Raw genomic sequence first — 26,133 nt, forward strand, 5'->3', positions numbered from 1 at the left:
TAGGATTAGTAAATAAAGTTTTCAACAGAGTTCTTGCACAGCAGCGCCACTATTTGAATTATACTCGTATTAAATATATAATATGGAACATCTTTCTTAACATGAAGCGTAAGTCGGTACAAGAGAAATTTTCACGAATTTATCGACGAACGTTAAATCTACTACTACTCCATTGGTATTCTTGTGCTGCTGCAATTTCGCAATGGTGTCATAAACTTCAACTAACAAAATTCATATCACGTGACCAATGATGCGCAATTCTGATTGGCCAAAAGCTGGAGTACTTTGTTGCGTGAGTTGTTTTTCAGAGGAAAAGAACGTTGACAACAGCGAGTGCGCTTTATCTACAGTGACAGGAAGTCGGCCAGTCATCTTCAGTTAATATTGGGAGTGGATCATTTGTGGGAGAGAGGCTTATTTTGAGGACGAAGAGCAATTTTTTTCGCGTATTTCGTGAACAACCTCAAATTAGTCTGAGGGAATCCAGAGAAGAATGAAGGCAATATTATTCGCGCTTTGCGCGACACTGGCTGGTGAGTAATTGTTATACGTTTTCTATTACAGCAACAATAACTGGGCAATAAGGCATTTCTTTGTTGACCAACGACGCAAATAGCTTACCTAAATCCATTCTGATTAGTTATAGTATTTCTAGGTGGCTAATGTATCTTATACTTGTACGTCGTATCTTACAAGTCACCATTTTTGTTTGCCACGCATTGTGATGTTTATTTGCTGTTTTTTTTTCTCGAGAGTAGAAAATTCTAGATTTTGCGTAAAAACATCTGATAAACTCTCTTCCATGATTTCTCTACATTATATAATTTCGTGATTTCACTACCTACTATGATTACAATTATTTCTCAGAAATTCCTACTTACCATTATTACCTCTATTGAAGTCATTGGTTTCTAGTTAGTCATCTAAGATCATGGTATTTCTCATTAATAGTTCAAAAAAAACATGAGTCAGTTTCATAGGATGCTGCAAACTGATGAGTTTTATCAATGAATTTTAAGAGAGGGAGTGGTTCCTGTTTTGAATTAAAAACATGTAGTCAATCAGCAGATGGGAGGCTACTGATGCAAACACTCATTTTTTATTTGCATATGATATTGCTGATTAAACTTCTAAACGTGTTTCAACAATATATTCAATCAATGAATTAATTTAATTCTTTAATTTTATGCTCCTTTCTCTTTGCATTTTACTGTGCACACATTGTTACTGAGTTGCATTTTAATTGGTGAAATGTATCTACTTAGCAAAATAGATTATAGATGGATGCATGCTATATTGTTTTTAATATTTTCTTAGTAACAACTGCCAGAGTGGTAATTAATTCGGAGGGACAGGAAACACCTCATCTTTTAGGCTCTAAAGCCTGTACTTGGGGACCATCATATTGGTGTCAGGATTTGAAGTAAGTGTGGCAACAACAAAATATGACATTATTAATAATAAAATAAAATAATGACAAACTATGATTTTGAAAGGTATAAATAAATCACTTAGAGATTTTACTATGATTTACAAATGTCATGTCACCATATGTATTAAGGTATCTAATTACCATAAATATAGTTTTACTGGTTAGGTTACTATATCATTTCCAAGAAGGAATGCTGAAACTGATATTAATATGTTACAAATAAACATTCTATGTGAGGCATGGCATACATATGAATCGCAAATAATTGTGTTTATCTTGGCCAGCTACTGTACATACATGGCTAATGTCCATAGGTAAAAGAAGTTGACTCCAACAGCTTTTCATAGTTATTCACTGCTGACTCATTCATGTTCATATGATATGGAGACTTTGTACTCATATGGTGAACATACCAACTTAACAAATTTTCAAAACATTGGATATCTGTTGGCACTAAGCTTGATTGCAGAAAATGAGAGCTAACTAAATTATCACGTTCCTCTTTTGTATAATTATTGAAACGTATATAGATGGTTAAGTAGATTCCAGTGTTTTATAAAACTAAAATATACAATGACTCATGTACTCTATATCACGTTTTAATAATGACGCTCGACAATGATATCTCATATAATAATAAAAACACTCCAACCTTTGTGAAGCATTAAATTCTGCAGGACTTGAAGTCATCAAAATAATAATATGACACATACATTTATCACAGTCAGAGTCATATTAATTTATTTTAAAACATGATAGGTGATGTATGTTGAGTGATAATATTATTTAATATCTATGCTCTTGTTTGGAATTGACAAACCATAGGTCTGCAGCAGGGTGCAATGCTACGAAGCATTGTATTTCGAAGGTGTGGGAATCAATGACAGTTCCTGAGGACAAAGATGATGTCTGTGGAATTTGCAAGGATATGGTGCAACAAGCACGCGATCAATTGGAAAGCAATGAAACTCAAGAGGACTTAAAACTTGTTTTTGAAGGCAGTTGTGCGCTTATCCACATAAAGCCGATTGTCGAAGAATGCGACAAATTGGTAGATCAGTTCATTCCTGAACTCGTGGAGACTTTGGCGTCCCAGATGAACCCCTCTGTTGTCTGTTCCGTTGCTGGACTCTGCAACTCGGCTCACATAGACAAGCTGTTGTTGGAATATCACAACACAATGAAAGAAGTAATAATTATTCCTTGACACACTTATTCCTGAAGAAACAGGCTCTTTATGTGCTATGCACCGTCATAAAAAGAGGAAATAGTTACTGCATTCACTTTGTATTAGAAAGATTTGAGAAATCATTGTTACTTTCTAAAAAGGCTATGGTCGGAAGTTTCATGATGAAACAATTATCTATTGGTGTTTGCGATTATGCTACGTATAGTATTCTGTGTTTTATACATATAATATTATACTAGAGATTCTTTAAATTCGCTTTCTATATAACAACCACATTAGTGTCTTATAGAAAATATCTAACGAGTCATAATAAGTGAACTTGAATTATTCAACAAGGTGTTATATTAATGTTTGTCAGGTGGATGAAATTAAACCTAAATCTTTGGCTAATGATGAACTGGAACCAGATGAGTGCTCTAAGTGTTACACGATCGCGACGCACATGCAGGATAAATTCACCCATACATCTCGCGACAATATTTTGGAGAGGATGCTCCACGTCTGCGGTCGTATGGACTCCTACTCCGATGCCTGCTCTTCCATAATCTTAACTTATTTCAATGACATCTATGCGCATCTTCAAGAGAACTTCAACGCGGCCAACATTTGTCATTTGTCAGGCCAATGCAGTGCAAAGTTCCACAAGCATGAAAATGATGACGATAAGAAGGTAGGTTACGTATTAATAACCTAATGAGGTTCTTTACGACACTAAATTACCTTATTGTTGTTAACAGCCTTTGGAAGTTGAAATTCGACCACTGTCCAGTGTGGGTATGGTCGAGGTCAGTGATGATCTTCCTTGTAAATTGTGTGTACAACTGGTATCACACTTGAGGGATCTTCTGGTAGCTAACACGACAATGAACGAGTTCCAGATAGTCCTCGAAGGACTTTGCAAACAGACTAGATCGTTCGCCACAGAGGTATAATTAATTAACGTTTGTTTGGAATATTTTCGTGGTTTAAAGTAATTGATATTGTGCATTTCTAATGCTTTTCTTTTTTACAGTGCAAGGCGATCGTCGATGAGTATTACAAAGAAATTTACGTTTACTTAACAATGGGACTGAATGGCAATGCCGTATGTGAAATGGCAAGTATTTGTCCGGCTCCAGGCAACTCAGCTTTAGTAAGTATTTATTTGAAAGTTATGACATTATAAATTCCAAATTACAAGGCCTTTGAATAACAATGTCATATAAAATGTTTTCATTATGGAGAATGGACCTATTTGGCCACTAATTCATGAGAAACCAGCTCAGATTGGACTTGAAATTATGAACAAGAAGAAACAGAATCTTGGGGAAAATGGCGCTGGAATTAGAAATGTACATAAGAATACGGAAGCAGAAGAAATGCAACTTCCACTTGAAAGATTCTATGTGCCTTTCGGTAATCTTGGATTGCCACAGACTGGTGCTCAGGGCAAACAGACCTGCGCCTTATGTGAATACTTCTTACACTATGTTCAGGAAGCTATCACAGATCCAGTTACGGAGGTAAATGTTTCATATGCTTAAAAATTATGGGAATCGAATTTAAGTTCATCTTTTTTTCTCATAACTTGATACTTCACGATATACTGTGATCATTTTACAGAGTAAAGTGAAAAACATTATTGGGGAAATTTGCGAAAAATTACCAAAGAGCGTGCATGGTGAATGCCAACAATTCGTAGACACTTATGGCGATGCTGTAGTAGCGATCCTAGCCCAAGAAATAGATCCTTCTCAGGTTAGTATGACGCAACTTATTCCATTGAAGTTTACCGTCTCAAAAGGTCTGTGCCGCTTAACTATTTTCTTCTATAGGTCTGCCCGATGATTCATGTATGTCCATCACAGTCCTTCTTGGAGGCTTGGGAGACAATTCCTAAAGAGATGGTGCTCGAAAGTGATGTCAAAGATAAGCCTAGTTGTCCACTGTGTCTCCTTGCTGTTACTCAATTGTACAATGTCATTAAGGACAACAAAACCGAAGTAATGAATTTCCCTTGCTATATACACCTTATTCGTTTAGAATGTCCATTGTTACATTATTCAATGAATTTACAGAATAGCATACGGAACGCACTGTCCAAATTGTGCATTCATTTACCTAACGACTTGTCTGAGGAGTGCAAGGATTTGGTCAAGATTTACAGCGACGAACTCATCGAGCTGCTAATTGCTGACCTTACGCCGCAGGAAGTGTGTGTATACATTAAGTTATGCGATCCTAGCAAAAACACTGGAGTGTCAGATGATTTGCCAAACGAATTGGTTCCTACGAACTTCTTCCCGCTGGACAACGATGGTGAAATCAGTGAGTGTTTTTTTCTCTTCTAGCATAGGAATATTAATGAACTACGTAGATATAACAGGTGATACTAATTGGGTACTAATTATTCAGTGACAAATGAAATCCCCGACTTCCCACTACATCCGGTTCCCCACAAGAAGGTGGCCGATGATACAAAGTGTGTCGTTTGTGAGTTCGTTATGCAATATATAGAAAAGTCTTTGAAGAATAAGAAAAACAAGGATGAAATAGAAAAAGTTGTGCACGGCGTATGCAATTATCTGCCTAAGACCATTGCGAATGAATGTAATGATTTTGTTACGGAGTATGCTGATATTGTCATTGATCTTCTATCTCAAGAGGTTGAGCCCAAAGAAGTCTGCACAATGATTGGTTTATGCCAAGCCGATATGCAGAAAATCCAAGGTATCCACCGTTATAATCATATTGAATATGTTTGATTTTGAATTGATTTGTTTATTTATTATAAAAAATGTGTTTCATCGTCAGAATCCGTTGCTGAGTGCGCTCTTTGTCAAGCAATTATATCGGCCATTGATAAACTACTCGCTAATCCAACCATAGATAATGACATTGAACAAGCAGTTGCGAAAGTGTGCAAGTATCTTCCAGCTAGTAAACAATCGAAGGTAATAATAAAATTATATTGGAAGGATCTATGATATTTAGAGAATTCATATGAATGTATTGACTCGTTGTTGCTTTTATGTAATACAGTGCACCATGTTGATGGAAGTTTATGAGCAGAGTATAATAAATATACTGAGATCCTATGGTGACACCAAGAAGATCTGTAGCAAGTTGGCACTATGTTCTGCCAGTGATTATTTAGCGATGTCTCATTTAAATCCCAGAAAACGACGTTCTTATAGTTATGGTCAAAAGCCTTGCACATGGGGAAAATCATATTTGTGTTCTACCGATGAAGTTGCTGCCGAATGCAATGTAAAGTATCCAGGACGAAGAATATGAAACTTAATAACAATTGTCAGATTATGTTTCCGAATAGAAATAATTAATGTAATTCCCAATATAATTTTTCGTTTAGGTTGTTGACTATTGCAAGGAGAAGGTCTGGAAAGCGGAATCTGCATCTGCTGCAAACCAGAAGATAGCAGTGTAATACGAAGTGATGAAGATACGCTATAAGTGTCCTAGCCATAATAAATAATCATTTGCAATTTATAATAACTATACGACTAATGTTTATAATAATGCAACATAACTACAGATTAGTTGAATATAAATATTATCCTATCAACGCGAAATTCAGGATAACAATGAGGAGAGCTATTCATGAATGTTGTTTGGAACCAAAAATTATTCATAGTGCGCATATGCTTAATGCGATGTAGGCACAAGATCTGCTGCAAATAAATATGAATACCATACTGTCCTTTATAATGTTACTGGAATAATTTATAATCGTATGGGACGGAGTACACGATGTTATGCTGTGGATAATATTTGTTATACTCAATTTTTTTTTAAGTAAAATCGAACGAATGGTCTTGCGACGAATTATTATAATTTCATTAGCCTTAAGTTAACTGTGATAATGGAATAAAAATAATATTATTCAATTTTGTTTTTCAAACGTCTTACAAAAGCAACATTATGTGTCCCAGTTATAGATTTCGTCTTCAATATTATTACCAACTCTGATCTCATTACAAAATCCAAGATACATTTCGACTTTATCAGAGATGGTTCAGTACTCCAAGTTCATGATTGCAAGTATAGAAATATTTTAGGAATCCGAAAAAAAAATTCAATCTATCATGGATTGTAGATTCTGGAGCACATGTTGCGATGAACGAAAATTAATACCACTATTTATATTCTTAAAATGGGTTAATTTCTGAGGCTGATGAAGTAGATTCTCTCTAATATTGCTTTATGCTCGAATCCAATACTCTGGGCGTGTTCATAAGCGTGTTCTTAGCGTCCTCTAGTGGAAACCTGTTTAAATTAGGTGGGAGTCAAGTACGGGAGTAACACTGGAGTCCTTGTAGTGACATATCCGCGTGTCATATATTTGATGAGTCTCTTGGCATTTGTAAACAAAATGTCTTAACACTTGACACCAGATTTCACAGCGTTAAGTTCCTGGTGCCAAAGTAATTCTTTGCCATCATGTGGAAGTGTCACAAATGTGGAAAACCCGTATATTTCGGTCTGAATCTTTATTTACATGTATTGCTCACTCATGGTATTTTCAGTGACATGTACTACTGTTTCTTTACTTTGGAATATCGTGAATTTATTAAGTTCTGATGACTTTGAAATATTTTATCTCCAATACCTGTTTTGAGAAAAAGTTGTAATTTTTCAATGGGACGCAAATCATATATAGTCGGGGCGGGTCAATGCACTCTGCCAGAGGTTATAACTTGTTCTGTAATTATTCATTTATCTTTTGTAAAATAGGATTGTAAATTTGACTAAGAACAGAGACTGGTATTCTGACACGGGCTTTTTAATTGTTATTAAAAATAATTTATAGGCACTTGATCTTCTCTTGTCATTGTTACATTATTCTTGTGACAATTACTCTTATTTAGTAATTGCAATATCATTTTTTAGCGGAGCGGAAACAATCCTTGGGGTATGACTGGCATCCAGAATGTTTAAGGTGTGAAGAATGTGGAAAAAGATTAAACCCAGGGCAGCATGCTGAGGTGAAGAAAATTAATATTGTAGTTTTTGTGCGATCTATTTTGTTTTGTATCTTAATGGAGTACATCTCACTGCAATAAACAGCATAAAGGTGTTCCATACTGTCACGTGCCGTGCTATGGAGCACTTTTTGGGCCACAGTTATTTGGACATGGAACAAGAGTAGAATCTCATACTAGTTTTGGAAAGAAAGAATCTCGTTCAACATTGCCCAGGTAAAAAAGGAGATCACATTGTCATGATACTTCAATAACAAATCATAAAATTAATGTTCATATCAATAGATCCCATTTGGAATCGAAACTAAAAATGTTCAATCAGTATTACGAGGGAAAAAGTGGTGGCATTAGAAGTCGAGAGGTATGTCAAAAAAATAGTATATATTAGGTTATATTCGAATAAAGATGAATATATTATTAACTTTTTACAGGTTAATGGACGATTGATATTAGAAGGTGCTCTAAGGATTTACTGGGGAGTACGTGGTGTCATTCATCTTAAAGAGGATGATGATCAACGTACTGTAGTTACAGCACGCAATAGAAATTCTTGTAGAAGAAGCGTGTCTGAGGTTGAGCAATATTAAAAAAAAGTTGTGTTTCTTTTAATTAATTATAAAATTGTAACAACCAACTTTATATTTAGGATACGGAGGATGAAGAAAAACCTGATATATCGCCGAAAGATCTGTCTCCGTCTGAAATACAACCGGAAAGTGAGCCCAACTCCATTCCGGCATCTCCGGATCATCTAAAAAGTCTAACACTGCCAATGAAATTGGACGTTAAAACTATGGAATGGGATGAATTGGATGAATTGTTACAGGTGGCTTAAACCGTCCATTAATTATATCCTTGAAATTCATGAATTCGACTTTATCACTAGTTGAATTTACAGGTCGAGCGTAAATTAGAAGATGGCAATAAGCTCTACCAAACAATGCCAGAGAGTCTCCCGTCTATAAGCTCACATTCCAGTACTGAAACTCCACCACTATCTGCTCAATCCAGTATCGATGCTCCGGAAGCTCTTAGTAGCTCCGGTGCGACCAGTCCCAGTCATCAAGCTGGCAAGGGTAATGACAGTAGTGTCGGCAGTACACCTACGCACAGCATAGATAGTTCTTCCAGTACAGACACACCGAATTATCAGGGAACACCTAACAGAAATGGAACTCTGCGAAGAGTGGAGTACTTCGATAGCTTGGAGAAGAATATGATCGGCAGCAGAAATATCAGTAACGATGACAGCTGGATAGAGAAAGGATTAAATCGTTCAATGTCTGGGCCGGATTGTCTACAGAGGCACAGAACAGATAGTGACACGGACTCTGTGAATTCTCTACACTTTAGGGACGATGACAATATGACTATGTCGACAGACAGTGGATTGGAGCTTGATGGTGTTGTCCTGAGACGCAAACAAGGTTCAACTGCGATCAGACGCCGTCCAGGAGGTCGTCGTCAATCACGCAGCCGTCTACGACGTCGCTGTTCTATTAATGGACATTTTTATAATCGGGAAACAAGCTTCTTCACACCGCCTCATGGTTCGCAGATGTCTGTTTGGGTTACCAGCCTTGTGAGCACTCAAGAAGTTATTAATCTTATGCTCGACAAATATAAAGTTGATGCTAAACCTGATAATTTTGCTCTATTTGTGGTTCGTGATAATGGAGGTAATCATCTGCTTGCATACTTAAGGCTTAACACACTTAACATTAATTTTATATATTAACATAATTTCCTTGTTCCATGCAGAACAACGTAGATTGAGAGAAGACGAATACCCTTTGGAGGTTAGGGTTGTTTTAGGACCACACGAGAATGTGGCGCGTCTCTTCCTGGTAGATAAACTCACGACTCCCGAGATCAGTTCGGATGTTGCCCAATTTCTAAATCTCTCAATAGCGGAATGTCACGGTATTTTGCAACGCTATCATTACGAAGAAGAACGTCAGGTTGTTTTACTGAAGGAGAAGTAAGTATCTCCATTCTCTATAAGAAAAAGAGCCAATTTATTAAAATAATTTTATTTCCTTTTTCTTCAGATACAAGGAAATGAGACGGAGAATAAAGCAACGAATGGAGGAATTAAAAGTACGGCTGTAAGCTAGATAATCTTATCAGACCGCTAACCAAATTAATAATTCTCCGTCGATAATACGTAGTATCGTTCTATCTTTATATCTGCAAATCGTGTTTTTCGTAACAGTCATTGTACTTTTGTCTCAACATTTGTCGACTTTCCTTTTATACAATTTTTATTCGCGGCAAGCCAATTAGCGTTTACTTGGCATTTAGTCTATTACTTATTTTGGCAGTCAATGTAAAGTAGTTGTATTGTGAAATTACAAGCACGAAATCAAACATTCATGATAGTATATGTTTTTTTTAATAAAACTATCGGATAACGAAAATATTAATTTGATATCGCAATACGACTACTCATACACTAAAGCTCATCCGTTCAACCATTACAAAGTGGTTCATGCATTTTACTGTATCCAATATACCAGTGCAATTTTAAGTGAAATAATTCGGATTCGCTAATTATTAGCTAACACGTGCCGCTACGTATACAGTTATTTTTCATTAAGTCGGACCCGCCGTATTTCCAGTTATTTGTACTCACGCTTTCACTATTGCTTTTTATATCTTTAGGATGCTGGAATTCATTAGCACGGCGGGTGTTTAAAAGTTAGGTAGCTATTAAAGATTAAAAGGTGTAATCGCGTAAGGTTGCCGTTTTGTCACTTCGCGATTTCACCTCGAAAGTCCGAGGTAACACGTTCGCTCGGAAGTTTCTCGCAAGATTTAACTGAAGATGGACCATTTTTTTTATTAATCTATTATAATTATCCCGATTAAAGTAATTGCCTTTCGGTATTCGCGATAGTTTTCATAATGGTTTTAGGTACTAAAAAAGAAAAACAAAAAAAGCTAATTATATTCCCCACTGTTTGCGGCATTTATGCCAACTAGTACCACCTGCGGTTGTTATACAAGTTCTCGTTAATTATAATTCTTTTTTTTTTTATATTATACAAAATATCGTCTGCTGAGATTTTTGTGGGCCCTAAAGACCACGCGTCTCGCTGATCCTGCAGCGTTGCTTCTTGCGCAACTTCTAGATAAAATATTGTAATTTTATTCCGTCGTGATCGTTAGATTCAACATAGCAAATTGATGCCACACGATTTGTATAGGATCGTTCGTGAAATTTTGTATGGTATTCCATAAGTCTTGTCGCTTGGTAAAAAATTCGAACAGTATTAAGTCCTATTTGTAAATTGATGCGGTTCTTCGATTATTGCACAAAATTTATATATACTTTTTTTCAAAAAGCTAATCTAAGTGCTATTAGATTATTCCCTTCGCTATTACATACAGGTACACTGGCGAGCAATAATGGCCCTCCTGGTTATAGTGTAATAGCAATAATTTACAATAGTATTTTGGGAGGACCATTTTTACTCCCTCTGCTGTACAAGCAACACGTTATTACCTCTCAGTATATATAATTCCTATCAATCGTCAGATCTGTACATACGTAAACGAAATTAACTAGAAATACCGATGAAAATAGCATTATTGCCCAACTTACCGGACAATGGATTACGCAGTATAAATTCTTCCTGCTGACACCAGTTGGTCGTTGTGAAAAAACTTGCCTTACGATTTTACGTCTCTTTCGTGCGCACCAGGAAGATGACGCCGTGCGGTATATATTTGAACTACGTATCATTAAAACAATAAGATGCTACTTGAAAATAAAATAATTAAAAGAAATAAAGCCATCGAAAATTACACGATCCACGATTCGGGTCCATTGTCGGATACTAGACGAGAAATAATATCCACCATGACACTAGATACAGAAGATATTTTTAAGAACGATTATAAAACGATCGCAAGAAATCATTGGCCAGCACCGTTCAGCCACAATTGTAACATAAATATGTAATTGACAGTTGTACGGTTACACATGTGTAATAAAGTAACACTGTTGCTTCCTTATGTAAAAACCGCAGCATTCCATCGAGCAACGTCATGGATTTAAAAGGAAAAAGAAAAAGGGGAGACAGAAGAAACTTCACTGGTGACAATTGAAAAGTACAGCTATTGAGGTTGGACAGAATGTATTTATTTATCATTAGAGTAAGTAGAGTAAAGTAGATCAATGCAATGTTATGAGTAGTATGAGTAGTAATCGTCATACGAGTTGCTAGGAACTAGTATGTATACCCACAACACCGAGGAGCTCAGCCGCTCTTTGCACGACACTGATATACGTTAAACGTTACAAGATAATAATAACAATCATCATCCTCGTCATTCTAACTTAGCATTACATACTACATGACTTTATCTTTGGCATCGCAGATACCAGGGACCAGAGAGACATACAGACAGACCAGACTCATACCATTTAACATCTGCAGTTTAAAAGTGTTCACGAAAAAGATAGTAGCTCAGCCTTGTTCGCGCAGTCTCAGAAACTCTTCTAAATCACAGACCACCAGGAAGTAAGACCCGTGCTTGCCACGACGCTTAATAATTACTTCAATCTTTTAATTCTCCATTTTTTTCATTCTTTCTTTGACATATAACTCTTTCTTCTTTTACCTTTATATCTTCGAAGAGGCAGAACGAGTCTCACCGCCCGTACATTTGTTCGGTACCTCGGTTAACACGGCGATGGGAAGACGGAGGATATTTTTATTTATTCCCAGAAGTAAGAGATAGGAACTCAAAAGTCAGTAAGGCGAAGGAAGACAACGAAAAGGTAATTTAAGAGGTTTTTATTCTTCAAAATTCTTTTTTCTTTCTCTTCCATCCTTTATTCTTTCAAGAAAATTCATATCTTTGTCCGGAATCACTGAACACGTTGGAATTTCTTTAAGGGTAACGGCGAATTTTAACCTGGACAAAAAGTCTTCCGTCCACCATCGCCGAGGTAACCTTACTTAATCGTGCCATACTTCGACACGACACGCGGGACGTCAACGACGCCATTCCAGCTAAACGGACGACGCGTCGGCGTTAGCTCTCTCCGATGTTGTTGCGGACACTGTTTATCACAATGCGGCAAAATGGGCCTTACAAAAAATACAATAGGAGTCCGCAGCAGCAGTGTCGTAAGCCGACGCGTCGACCAAGGCTTTGCGCTTATGCAACTTTCAAATCGAGATTTTTTTTTACGAATACTCATCTACACCGCCTTGTGTAACTCGTGCGCATGCGCGTGTGTATGCGCCATAAGCGTTAAGAGAAAAGAAAATAATTCAAATATCTCAACGGTCAAGGCCGTTTTCTCATATCTCGTACGTTATACCTATATATGCTTTGTGTAATTCGTTGCCGTTTTATTTGTTCGTTTTTGCGTTACATTTATTTTCTATCTCAACACGTAATATCCGTTTGGTAAATTTAACTAGGCATAATCAGTGGGAAGAATTAAACGAGCGGCTTTAAGGCCGATACACACGTGGCGACGAGCACGAGGTACCCTCCATCCTTCCGCATGGATGTCGCCCATCGATATTTTTCGCTGCGACTTTCGAGAAGGCAGCAACCGAATTGCAATACATTCTTCGTCTAAAATTCGATGTGCTCGTCCTCAACAATAACAATTGAATATGAATTAGAAAAATAACATTATATCGTAGACAACAATCGGTTATAATGTAAAATGTACCGGTAATAATAGTTATAGTACTTTTTTTTTAAACTTTACGCGCTCGGTCGCGACGGGTCCTAAAGCGTTTCGTCAGCGAGTCGTGAGCCGCGAACGTATACACATAATTCGCAATTAATGGAAACGATCGATAAATCGATCGCGATCAATCGTTTGGCGAACACTTGCCGCTCGAGCGACTCGTCGCGACGCAGCATTGTGGACAGATCTGAGACGGCGTACGGTATATATTAAATCTTTTCCTTTCACGTTGAATTAAAAATTATAATATATCCCTCCTCTCCTTAACCCCATCCACCCAACCCTCCCTATACAAAAAAAAAAGAAGACAAGACCCACCCATTCAAAAACCCAACCCGACCCTTAAACCAGCCACCCTCCCGGCCGTTATATCCTTTAATCGTTAATTTACGAGCTAACACGTACCTATAGCTATAACTGTTAAAATCTATTCACGGCTTGTACGATAGACATCGATATATCATATTAATATTTATATTACAATTAGATTGCTCATTGTCAATTCTTCAATTATCACATTTAGTACAAGTTGAAAAATATCTCTAACATTCACGTCGTGTTGCGATATTACGCAACGCGACGAATCGGACCGGCGACATTTACTTATATTTACTTATTACGCACCGGGCCACAATAATTATGACTCGTCCGATTACGCTGTACGTCTGAATATGCTCTATAATATATATATATATATATTTATTTATTTATGTAGGTACGATAAACAGTGATAGTGCACGGCCACACCGAAGTTCCTTGCATTGGCAGGGTGATTGCAAAATCGTTTGCGTTTGTCAATATGCAGACAGATAGAAACGCCGACGACCAAGAAAACGACGCGCGACGTCGGTTCGTGTTGTGTAAAATTTCGAGCCTCGTTCGCTCGTGGACGTCGACGTCCTTTTGGCTTGACGTGAAGGGAAGGAATTAGCGTGGAAAATAAAGGGGTTAGGAATATCGTTGACGGAAGACGCCTGTGTCATTGTATTATTAGAATATTTGCACTTTTGGTTTTTTGTCTTCATGTTTCCGTCCTCAGTTATCGTTGTAGTCCGCGTCGCCGACGATACATTTCTTTTATTTTTTCTCTTTTCGTTTAACCGCTTTTCGTCGGCGCGATCGTCGGGTTTGTTTTCGTCGTTCATCATTTCCTGACTGTTTTTGTTTTCCATTCCTTGTGCCTTTGTATCTTGTCGTAATATGGAGGATGATTTATCGAATAGGTACAAAAGTTATGTGTTCCCATTATCGTCGACGACAACGAAGGGCGATTTCACTGTGAGCGAATAAAAAGTATCGCTTGCGACGCTCGTTGCATTTATGGAAGTCGCGGTGGATTTATTTTGCAACCACGCTGTGTATTGTGTTTTCTAAATTCTCATTTTCTCTATCTTATCAAACGACGATAGAAAAAGTGTACTAACGATAGTAATAGTAGCAATAGTAATGGTAAACAGTAGTAGTAGCTGTAGCAGTAATAAGTAGGTAGTAGAAGATGAGGAAGACGAAGAAAAAAAAGGAAACGACAGTTCCACGTTATACCTACATAAAGGGGTTATTTAGTAATGCAATTTTTTTTGTTCTTTTTGTTTCGCTTTAGAATAGACATCGAAAACATCGAGACTGGAAATGGAGAAGAAAGGGGAAGAAAGTTAACTCGGCTACGTTTTAATGTCGGCCTATTAATCCTATCCCACTTGCTATTAACACTGTCACTAATTCGCACATAACCTACAATACGTAGTCGTCCCGTACGGACGGAAACGACGGACACCGAGGATTGAGCAAACTATTATTGCACGGAACGTGAAATCTCATGCCGTCTTTTTTTTGTGCCTTCGCCCGATTCACGTAGTTATACGTCACTGTAAACTTCGCCTTTGTTGTCTCGGACGCGATTCATCTAACGCTTGGCGCAACCTCGTCTTCACGATTATAAAAGCCATTCACTCCGATCACTGATTCGTTGTTCGATTCGATTAACTGATTAACACGCGAGTAAATTGCGATCTCGTACTAATTCCACCATATTCCAGAACGAGAACTCACTGCCCACTGTCAACGTACATACACATTACATTACGTTGTAGCACGAAATGACTATCTGCTTTCAATTTTTGCCACCAGGCTGCGCAGCATCGACACTCCGACGAATATCGCGAATCCCAGAAACTTAATATTATGTATTACTTATCGATAACAATAAATATAAATAATTACAGCATAGTACTTTTTGTTAATAAAATTAAGGTATTCTTGAGCAAGTGTGTGAGACGTTTCTTTCGCTTGGAGAAACGGCCAGGGAAAATTTATATATGTATGGCCAAAACGCGAATTATGGTAGACGAGTAATTTTCCTTGTTTTTCTTTTTCAATAATATATAACATTTGATATTCAAAAGAAAGGACAATTCGCGATACTTCGTATTGAATCGAGCGTCAACCACGTCCTGCTACCTAAATACACTTAGCATATATCCTCGGAACATCGATAAACCAGTTAAAAACATTGTATACGTCCCTATCTACCTATACACAATATATAGATATAATGTTTGTATATCGTAACCATACTAGTAATATTAATTACATATATACGATTATGGTAAATAATCATTAATTATTTCTTACGCGTATATCACATCTGATCGTTCAGTCAATGTAGGAAGACCCTCGCCTCGCCTTCACCTTGCGCGACCTGCTTTTTCATTTTTCTCTTGTATTATTATTCCCTATCATCGCGTTTCTCCTTTGGGTTCAACTTGTATGATTCACAGAATTTCCATTCCAGTGCTAACATCCCACCTTTCTACAATCTAGACAGACATACAACTTTTTTTTTTCATTTTTGGTAAAAACCTGAAATCACCATCGAATATTTATCTAGTACACTTATTATATACTTATAGTATAAATATAGGAACATTCATTAAATATATTTTCATATATATAATTATTATATATATACTCATATATATATATACAATATACATATATTAGAATTTATATATATATTACTTGGTGTTGTATAGGTAGCTATAATTTTAAACCGTGGTTTAAAATGCCCGTATATTCCATAACGCCTGGCTGTCCTGCATTAAATTGAGGCGTTCAAAATTAAGGACACCCTATTAATAGTCAATCCAATCGACAGTCAAGATTTTTCGTATAACGATTATGGCGGCTAACTAGAGTTCTTTCGAAGGCGTTCCATTGACGGTATACATGCGGTAGGAAAGTTGAGAGAGAGAAAGAAAGCGAGGAGAGAGTAAGAGAGAAATAAAATAATAAAATTTCTACTAGACCGTCTAAAAACGCATGGGAGAATAAAAGAGAGAGAAAGAATAAGCCGCGGCACCAGCATCGAGTAAAACTGCAAGAGCAAATTGACGGCCATGACGTTATTAATTAAACGTAAAAATAGAACTGAAGCGCTGCCTTCTAAGTAGGCACTACGACAAATGATAATCCCTTAATACCAAGCCTGTCCCGTTCTAATTAAACGACGTCTTTTGTACTCATTGGCCCTTTGTGATAAAAGTAATGGGTATAATCCCGCGAGAAACTTAAAAGACATTCAAAGAAGTTAAATGGAAGGTTTTGACGCGACAGCAGCGCCACGTAGGTACTGTGCTATTACTGTGCGTACTATTTTCTATCTTGTAATAAAAAATTGATCAGGCTGCGATGAGTTATTAGAGAATTAAATTCTAGGGAATTTTCACGTTTGTATGGTATTGGTATTGCATTGGTATAACTGACAGTACCCGTAGGTAGGGACGTGCGCGCGCACTCGGGCTGTTCAACTGTCAATTTAACCCAACTGGATTGTCGTGTGATTTGTATCCAAATGGAAGTATCGAGTCTCGCGCTGTGGCCAATCGTCACTCGGGATTGTGTAAAAGTATTTTCGGGATTTTGTTTGCTGTCGCCATTATCGACGGCAACGATTGTATGAAATTCACAATATATACGTTTACTGTCCATTTGCTCGTTCTTTCTCACCACGAGACGAATCGGCGGACTTGGTTAATAAATAAGACGAGATATATTTATCTCGTTCTCAGGTAAAAGAGTAGCTTGTACGTGTCAGTAATAAAAGAGTTTGATGCGCGATGGCGACCGTGCATTTTGTAAGAAGGATACTTTTCTTTAACCTTTTTCGGAACAGCTCGGAATTCGGCAGAGTCGATGTAACAGAAAGGGGGTAAGTTGAGACTCAATCATTTTCTTTAGATCATCTTATGTGGAAATGTCGTGGACGTGTGTCGTTTATATATTACTCGTTCCGTTTCTTGGAGCGTAACACGGTCAAATCATTCGACACGCCAGGCGCCACGGAATTGTTTAGCAGCGCGAGGAGCAACGTAACGACCGTTCAGTTTTTCGTTGTTTCGTAAAACGATTGCTTCGTTGCATTTCATGAAAATGATTCGATGCAATGGCGTAAGAACGAGAAGCGTGAAAAGAGGAATCTTAGGTCGACTTACGTGTGTCGTTTCTCGTTCCTACGAGGTCGCTCCTGTTCGTTGCACACGTGTTTTCCCTTTGCAGTGGCCTCACACTTTGTTTTCTAGTTTTCCTTCTTTCACCCACTTTTACCGCGAGTGTATCCTTTGTCAACGACTGACGAAAATGGGAGGAGCTTCGGCGTGAGAAAGAAAGAGAGAAAGGCAAATGACGGGAAGGTATCGCGTAACAGAAAGAGAGAGAGAGACAGAGTGACAGAGAGAACAAAAGCGCACGAGGAAAATAAAAATAGCGCCGAATAAACGCCGCTGCCTCGAGATCTTCCCATTTCCGTATGTTTCCTCTCAATACGCTATCCTAACTCTTATATTCTCTTCCCTTCAAATTATCCTAAACATACTAATTGGTCTTCACGCGTGCACCGAGCCGGTTTGTCTTGACTTCTTGGAGGGATCCTCGAATAATGGACGCTTGACATTTCTCGCGCATGCGCGTTTCCTCTCGTCTTGAAACTCCATTTTCCTTGCTTACGTTCCTCTTGTCCGTAGATCGAAACTAGCATTTTTATCTCATAATTTGGCACGGTGGACGTTTTAAACATAAACATTGTAGAAGTGCTTCTTGCCGGCCGGTACGTCACGATCGACCTTAATCCTTAGGTAGCACCTTTATTCAACTTCGTTTATCTTGCTTCCAGTAACGCGCGAGCATTGAGGAGCAGAAATTTTAAGATTATATATATATATATATATACGCATACATATAATAAATGTGTGTATATATATACATTATCATAAAAAGTGTCTATTAGTAACAACGCGCTGAGCGACTTGAACGTGCACACATTTAGCTCTATTATATGGTAACGATTTAAACGGACAATAAAATAGGGAAGCTTTGTACAGAAGCGAGCGAGTAGAGGATCTTGGCGGTTGATGATGGTCCTTATCGATGACCATAATAATTCGTGGCGATAGTCGATGATAATGATGAAGATGGTGTTCACAGCGCCTCTCGCGAGAATCCGTGTAACTTACGAACCCAATTCCGGGAAGGAGGACCGAGAGAGAAACGAAATTTATTGCTATCTATTATAAAGGATTCGGGATTTCAAAGGCACCGGCACACTGTCCAGAAGGACTTGGGATCCTTCCGTTCCATGCACACGTCGCTTATGCGGCGTCTCCACCTGGACGTCGTCCTAACCACTAATCGTCGCGGCGCCATTGTATGGACCGCGCATAGAAAAATTATCATTATCGTTACGAATATTCAAATATATATGTGGATAGCCTACTATATTATATCACTCTTCAGGAAAGAAAAAGCTTGACACCGTTGTTTCGCCTGCCGCGTCGTCGCGTTTCTTTGGTTTAGATCCTTATCACAAATTATTCTCACTAGCATAATATGGTAAACCTTCTCTGTGGTGTACGGCGTGGGTTTTTCCTTTTTTTTAATATGGCGAATCCCCAATACGTCGTAACGCGAAGAAACGTTACAGGGATTAGTACCGTCTTACGTAGCCCGTGTGCTAATTGACGCGTCTTCTTCTGGGCCATTTGGGCTGGATGGATGCGATTCGTTTTTCTCCTTTTTTTTTCCTTTTTCTTTCATTTTTTTTTTTAATTATCTCAATTTTGTCTCTCACCGTCGGTCGCGTGCTCGAAAAATTTTTGTTTTTCACGAAAAATTTTGCATTTCGCTCTTTAGCCATTCCCCCTCCGGTTCGCCTTCAGGATCCTCCTCCTTCCCGTTGCACCAGGCATCTCGCGCTTATCACCCGTCCCTGGCTCGCTCGTAAGATCGTTAACGTTATTATTAGCGCTGATGAATATGCGTGGTGAGATGCTTCGAGAGGTAATCGGCGCGGGCGAAACACTTGCCGCACATTTCGCAATGATAAGGACGCTCGCCGGTGTGAATACGAAGATGCCTGGTGAGGTCGCTCTTACCGCCGAACGCCCGCCCGCAGAAGAGACAGACGAAGGGCCGTTCCCCGGTGTGCTTGCGAACGTGAAGCTTCAGGTTCTCCTTGGACCTGACGCATTTACCACAAAATGGACAAGCGAAGCGTCTTTCGCGCCGGTCAGGATCGTGACCACGTATCAGACCCAAGATGGCGTCGGTGGGTTCGTTCCTCTCGTCGTCCACGTTGCCATCGTCTACGTCACCGATCTCGCTGGTCTCGCCGGTACCGACCACTCCGCTACCAACTTGAAGCTCCGCAGCCTCCGGATTATCCTGAACGCTCGTTGTCTCCGAGACGGTCTCATCGCGCGTGTTCTCCGTGATCTCCTGAACCCGCTCCTCACCGTCCCCGGGATTGGTATCACTTCCGGTCTCCATCTGAGACGGTTCACCGGTGCTGGACACCTGGTCGCTTCTCTCGGCTGGTCCGGCCTGGTGCTCCGGTCCTCTCTGGAGCCGCTCCAGGGCGTGATTTAATCTGTGTTTCTTAAATGACTTTAGGTACCTGAATTGCATGCCGCAGACGTCGCAGGTGAAGAGCTTGTCAGCCGGCAGCCGAGCCCGATGATTTTGCTCCCGATGCTTCACGTAGGCCGATCTGTAGCGATAACGCTGTCCGCACTGCTCGCACGTGAACGGCTTGTCGTCCGACGGTTGCCCGGCATGCTGAAGGAGCGCGTGCCTCTCGAGCAACCAGGCCGACGGAAATGTCGCCAGACACACGCCGCAGCGACGGGCCAGTCCTGCCAACCCTGCGAACCCACCGTGACCCAGCAGGCTGCTGCCGCCGTGGGTTCCTGATCGCTCCACCAGGGCACCCCAGCCGCCGACCTCCAGTCCAAGAGCCAAAGTCACCTAGAGACACACAGACCCTGGGTTACTTAGCGTTCTATCGTTCTACGTCTATCCACTTGTCTTTGCACCGGTGGCCTCTCTAGGTATTCGTCGTTCATGGTCACGGACTGTCATTCAGAATTTCAACGGGGAAAAGGATAGGGACAAACTTTTTACCATTTTTCATGAGGTTTCGGAACACCCACGAAACTTACCCAGATATATGCTGATCCTCCAGGAGATTGACATTGATGTACGATTACGATGATTTATTGGCCTCGGATCTATTTATTCACTCGAAGCGGGTATAGGGTATGGTATGTATAAATTGTATTGCGATTTAATGACGTAACGTTAACACAAACAGTTTGCAGTTTTTATTTGACAAATTCTTAATTTACAACTATGATATGCATTCGTTCTTCTAAGAACTTAAAGGAATTACGTTACATCAAATTAACTGTAGTGCTGGTATTTTTACGCGGTGCGTCCTGCGAATTTCTTCACGTGGAATTGAGATACGAAAAATGACTGAATTCTTTTCGATGCCTTTTCTCTCTCTCTCTCTCTCTCTCTTTGTCTTCTTCGAATCAGCTAAGAATCGTTTTATTGTTTCGCAATGCTTGCGCTAATTTCGTTCGTTCGTCGGACACGAGATTTTACTTTGTCTTCTTCGAATCAGCTAAGAATCGTACGCGGTGCGTCCTGCGAATTTCTTCACGTGGAATTGAGATACGAAAAATGACTGAATTCTTTTCGATGCCTTTTCTCTCTCTCTCTCTCTCTCTCTTTGTCTTCTTCGAATCAGCTAAGAATCGTTTTATTGTTTCGCAATGCTTGCGCTAATTTCGTTCGTTCGTCGGACACGAGATTTTATTGTTAATTTAGTCGCTCGACGCGAATATTAATTTTCGCAAGATACACCGCGCAACATTAGCCGGTCTTACCAAAACGAAATCGCAAGTCAAATGTGGATAAGTACTTTGGGACGAGTTACCAAGTTTCAGACGTATCTGTCCGTACGTATGTATGGTCGGTGTGCGTGCCTGTATTAATCTGAATGATATTTTTGCAAATAGTGACTGCTGATTGCATTGGTTTCCTTACGGGGTAGTGAGGGAAAATGAAAAAAAAAAAAAAAAAAAAAATAAAGGAAACAAGGAACTAGGTCATCGAGGTTTATCATGAGAGATAAAATATCAAAAAAAAATAAAAAATGAAAAAAAAACGAAAAATTCAAATGGAAGATAAAAAAAAGAAAGATATAAACTCCATGCATTCCCGTGCGTTATAAGAGCGCGGGAATTCTTGGAATACTCGAGATACAGGATATATTCGCTGTATAACGATACGATCGAGGGAAAGTTGGAATAATAAACAGATAAAGATGAAAAAAAATGCACGCGTCGCTTCTCGTTACTTTAAAGCCTCTCGGATAAAATCTGACGTCGATAAGCTTATGCATGTACGTGTCGTATTGTGACCCGGAATAGTAGTATCAGCAAGGTCGTATCGAGACGTTCCGCGAACTGTGCGAGAAAAATGTGAATCGACGCCGGAAGACGTCGGGACGGCTTCCGCGATCCATGAGAAATAAATTTAGGCGCGATATCGCGAACTGTCAGTGACAATTGAAAATAGGAGTGAACAACGAAGATTTTGAAAATTGGTGAAAAATGAAAAAATTTTTAGGATTTTTCGAAAAAGTTTTTTGTTACGGAATGGTGGTACAAGGAGATATAAATTTCAGGATCGTGTCAAAGGTCAGCATCAAAAAGGTTAAGTTTTTTTTTTCTTTAAATATATATACATATATATCATTGACTACTAGCACTTGGTGACAGGTGAGGTTAGGGAGCAATGCGTGTGGTTCTGTCATTTAACACGTGGAGGTTCGAGATGACAGGTATATACGACAAGATGGCTATGTTATCGGTATTGCTTCGTTATCATACGATTGTAAAGGAGTAAAGAAGAAAACGTAAAATCCTACAAGACTGGTTGGCACAAAACGAAATATGAGTATCCTTTATCCCGCGAGGGGCGCGCGTGTGCTTCAAATGTTTTATTGTGGCAGCCTGCGACGAATCGAAGTTTTGACGTTGTATGAAAAATATTCCGTTGGGTAACACCGTTTAAAAAAGTTATTGCATCTGGGTATACCTATGTCGTATAGGTTATACGTTATTCATATATCGTAGAAATCTTGTTGTAAGTCGGTACAAACGTTACTGTAGAAAACATAACAATTCGTAGGTTTCGTCTAATATTATTTTCTCTCTTTTTCCTCTGTCCCCCCCCCCTCCCTCTCCTTTAATTATTTTTCCTTCGTTACTCCACACGTTTCGTTTATCCTTACGGAGAGCCTATTACACGCTTATATCTCTGTAGTACTATCAATGCGAAATTCCGTTCGTCTGCACAGGCGATGACGCGACAAAACTTGAGCACTGTGACGTTTTCGTAAAGTTCGTCACGTGACAATTTTCCCGCGCTTTTTCTATCTCTCTCATCCCTTAGTGACGTCACTGACCTTATAGCGATACCTCTCAAAATCCAACCTTCCGTATACCTGTTGTTCGTCTGTTCTCTGTTCTACTCTTTGGACCTTTTCTATTTACCTTCGCGCGCATGCGCGCTACGGGAAAATGAAAAAGTGCGCGGGTCCGCTGCGCATCGACCGTCCAACGCGAAATGCGCGGGACCCGCGTCTCGCTACGGCCACTTGCGAACGGGGAAAAACAGTTTAGATACGTAAGACAATGGTATAGGTGTGATCTCGTTAAATAAATTCTATCGTTAACAATATAACCAGCGTGTCCCGTTAAAATTTTGGGAACCCGAGATATACGTATATCGTATTGTACATATGCTGCGTACAGTGTGAAATTGCCATAAAATAAATATCGATTAACTTCACGGTTTTCATTGTGTATACCGATGGTACGCGTTACGACTGAATAAAAAATAAATTCTTTAATACAATAATATATACCATTATCTAATTGCATGTATACGCTATCATTTGTCTGTCGTTCGGATTAAAATCCCATTACGCGTCGATAACCCCACTTCTAATCTATCGTATATCCGATCTAATTCTCTCACGATTTGGAAGTGCGTGTACCCCTGAGCTACAGTGGTGGGTATATTGAAAAAGTCCCCTCGATACGTATTTCCGTATGAAAAAAAAAATCCAACAGTCCATTTCAATCCCCGTATTGGAATCCATGTAAAATCCACCCCCTTTTCCTCCCGTCAATTCACAAATCTTTCCGCGCACGAGATTACGTACCACAAAGGACAAGCGACAGACCTCAGTCTCCCAGGCAGCTAAAGAGACATGAGAAATGCCTCGTAAATCGCGAAGGGTAAGCTTCAATGACGTAATTCCCCCGGACGAGAATTCCCAAATAACGAATAAATAACGTACGACCAACTTCCCAACTCCGATGTCTCCGTGGTAGCGAGTAAACTCCGTCAAGACTAGACCCGGCCGGTGGTATGCGTGCACGATTTGTAAGTGCGCGTCTCGTCCCCGCGGAGCTACGTCACCCGGTGACCCGATCCCAAAACTTGTAGAACGCGCGAGCGAACTAGGGTAGTAGTGGCCCCAGGATGTCCCGGCGGGTAGGTGGTTCATCGTCGAGGGTTAGGAGACCCGAGGTAGGCGTAAAGAGTGTAGCATAAGGTGTAGGTGATGCCTTAGGTGGATTGTATGGGTGGTGTAGGCGTTGCTGCAGTTGGCATCGCGCAGGTGGGCGTGCCCTGGGGCGGTGCCAGGTGAGTACACCCCTGGACCTCGGCGCGTGTCACCGAATTCATATCGGGCAAACGCGTGCGTTTCTCTTTATCGTCCTCCCTCTCCCTCTCTCTCTCTCTCTGGCTGGCCGTATCTTCCCAACGAGTGCATATGTCCCTTTGCAGCTGTACCCTCTCCCTCTTCTACGTCTCCCCGCCACCCAAACAAAGGACCCGACAGAATTTACCGAGTGTGGCCTGCGTGTACCACGCGAAAGGGTGACTCTGCCTGATACCTCTTGATATAAGCTTCCAGACTCGCCCTTGTGAACTCTCCTAGCCCTTCCTCTGTACCCGAACCCCTCTATCCCTAATGCACGACCTCCCAGAAGCAGGAAACGAGTCCCGATATCTTTCCCCGCCCCTTACCCTCCCTTTTCCAAAAAAAGCTCACAGCAAACCGTGCTCACAACGAATTCACGGGCCGTTCGACCGCGTCCCTACTCGTCAGCTGTTTCCTTCCGTATCTAAGCAAAGGATGCATAGCAGGTGGAATTGCATGGCTAAGAGAGAGACGGACGTCATAGGTAGCTGCACGTAATGCATGCAGACCTTTATCGTGCCCTCTAGGAATTCTCTCTATTTTTTTTTCCTCGTACCAGAGGAGCATCCGTCCTGGTACCTAATGCCCTCGGCATTACGGACAAGGATGAACCCGGCTGTACGGGAAGGTAGACAAGGACACGTGGGAATTTCACGAGTTTGAACTTTCGTATGCTTCGACTTTTAGTCAACGTTTCTCCCTCTCTCGCGGAGGGCTGTCCAGGGACGGATCTGCATCGAGGAGACGTGATTCGTGGTCTTGGCAAAAGTGCACGTGGGGTGTATCAGGGTGGGAGGGGAAAGGGGCCTGGTCTGAGATGGGGATATTTGGTGCGAGGAGAGAGAGAGAATTCAAAATGACGTGGGGGACGAATGGGGGGGGGGAGGTCACGTGGGATCGAACGCATGGATCATGGCCACGTGGGGGACCCTCGTGGCAAGAAATGTCAGAGGCACGGTAAAAAGGGCTCGATTGCGGTGATTATGACGATTACAATGGTAATGATCGTGATTGACAGTCAATGGTGATTTGGTAGCGTCGGCCTTAGGGTCCGTTGGCTGAGAATCGTAATAAAATGCCGGAGCGCACACTGTTCTAAGGAATAGAGGCGCCTTTCGTGCCCAAACGTACGATACGAGAAACAATACAATTCTTTCTAGAACTAATTGTCAACGTGTGTGTGTGTTTGTCTGTTTTTCTTTTTTTTTCTTTTCACTTTTTTTTTTTTCATCGCACTACTTCGGCTAAACTGTTTACCGTAATAATTATTATGATTACGTGTCTCCCGTAATAATGCCTATGCCTCCTTTACATAATAAAGGTTTTTTTTTTTTTTTCCTTTCCTTGTCACTTATTCAACCTAGATATAATCGTACAGGTAATTTTTAGTGAGATTAACTCCTATTCACATATTTAACTATATATTAATTACGCTCGTGTATATAATAGTTCTATGTAATATTTTTTTTTGTTCTTTATCGCTATATCCATATATTCAATAGATAGATATATATATATATATATATGTATATACATATGTATATATATGTATATATATCATATATCGTGCAATAATATTCCTATGTGTGTTGTATGTATTTACAGCGTTCGATTACTCTATCACTCTTATAGTACATCCTCCTTTCTTTAATAATAATATATATTTATATAATATATATATATATATAT

General features: G+C 39.7%; 3 protein-coding genes across 12 annotated transcripts in view; 2 read left to right on the forward strand and 1 right to left on the reverse strand.

Annotated features, from left to right (window-relative positions):
* The first annotated feature begins 269 nt into the window (after positions 1 to 269).
* LOC107265273 (prosaposin) lies at positions 270 to 6,329 on the forward strand. The gene is made up of 14 exons (XM_015734559.2): positions 270 to 533; positions 1,318 to 1,423; positions 2,258 to 2,621; positions 2,980 to 3,291; positions 3,359 to 3,547; positions 3,634 to 3,753; positions 3,845 to 4,123; positions 4,224 to 4,358; positions 4,436 to 4,603; positions 4,679 to 4,928; positions 5,016 to 5,330; positions 5,415 to 5,554; positions 5,643 to 5,870; positions 5,974 to 6,329. The coding sequence occupies exons 1-14, from the start codon at positions 494 to 496 to the stop codon at positions 6,046 to 6,048; spliced, it is 2,721 nt and encodes a 906-aa protein (XP_015590045.1). The 5' UTR covers positions 270 to 493; the 3' UTR covers positions 6,049 to 6,329.
* A 226-nt stretch (positions 6,330 to 6,555) lies between these two features.
* LOC107265276 lies at positions 6,556 to 11,420 on the forward strand. Of its 3 annotated transcripts, none has more exons than XM_015734566.2 (9): positions 6,556 to 7,101; positions 7,512 to 7,606; positions 7,689 to 7,819; positions 7,889 to 7,964; positions 8,035 to 8,175; positions 8,250 to 8,429; positions 8,502 to 9,282; positions 9,365 to 9,584; positions 9,655 to 11,420. In XM_015734566.2, exons 1-9 carry the CDS (start codon positions 7,062 to 7,064, stop codon positions 9,713 to 9,715), a joined length of 1,725 nt encoding a protein of 574 aa, XP_015590052.1. In that variant the 5' UTR covers positions 6,556 to 7,061; the 3' UTR covers positions 9,716 to 11,420. The 3 variants fall into 3 exon arrangements, with proteins under 3 accessions (XP_015590052.1, XP_024938142.1, XP_015590053.1); XM_025082374.1 differs by lacking the exon at positions 6,556 to 7,101 and adding an exon at positions 7,112 to 7,325; XM_015734567.2 differs by lacking the exon at positions 6,556 to 7,101 and adding an exon at positions 7,112 to 7,310.
* Positions 11,421 to 11,728: 308 nt separating this feature from the next.
* LOC107265274 (protein bric-a-brac 1) overlaps positions 11,729 to 26,133 on the reverse strand; it is a 45,893-nt gene continuing 31,488 nt past the window's right edge. For 7 of the 8 annotated variants that reach the window (XM_015734560.2, XM_025082371.1, XM_015734561.2 and 4 more), the window contains exon 4: positions 11,729 to 20,621. In XM_015734560.2, coding sequence (XP_015590046.1) covers positions 19,617 to 20,621 — 1,005 coding nt within the window. In that variant the 3' untranslated portion in view covers positions 11,729 to 19,616. The remainder of the gene's footprint in view (positions 20,622 to 26,133) is intronic. The other variant, XR_003058972.1, reaches the window with a different exon arrangement.

Source organism: Cephus cinctus, unplaced genomic scaffold, assembly GCF_000341935.2.
Source record: "Cephus cinctus unplaced genomic scaffold, Ccin1 Ccin1_scaffold0215, whole genome shotgun sequence".
Classification (NCBI taxonomy): domain Eukaryota; kingdom Metazoa; phylum Arthropoda; class Insecta; order Hymenoptera; family Cephidae; genus Cephus; species Cephus cinctus.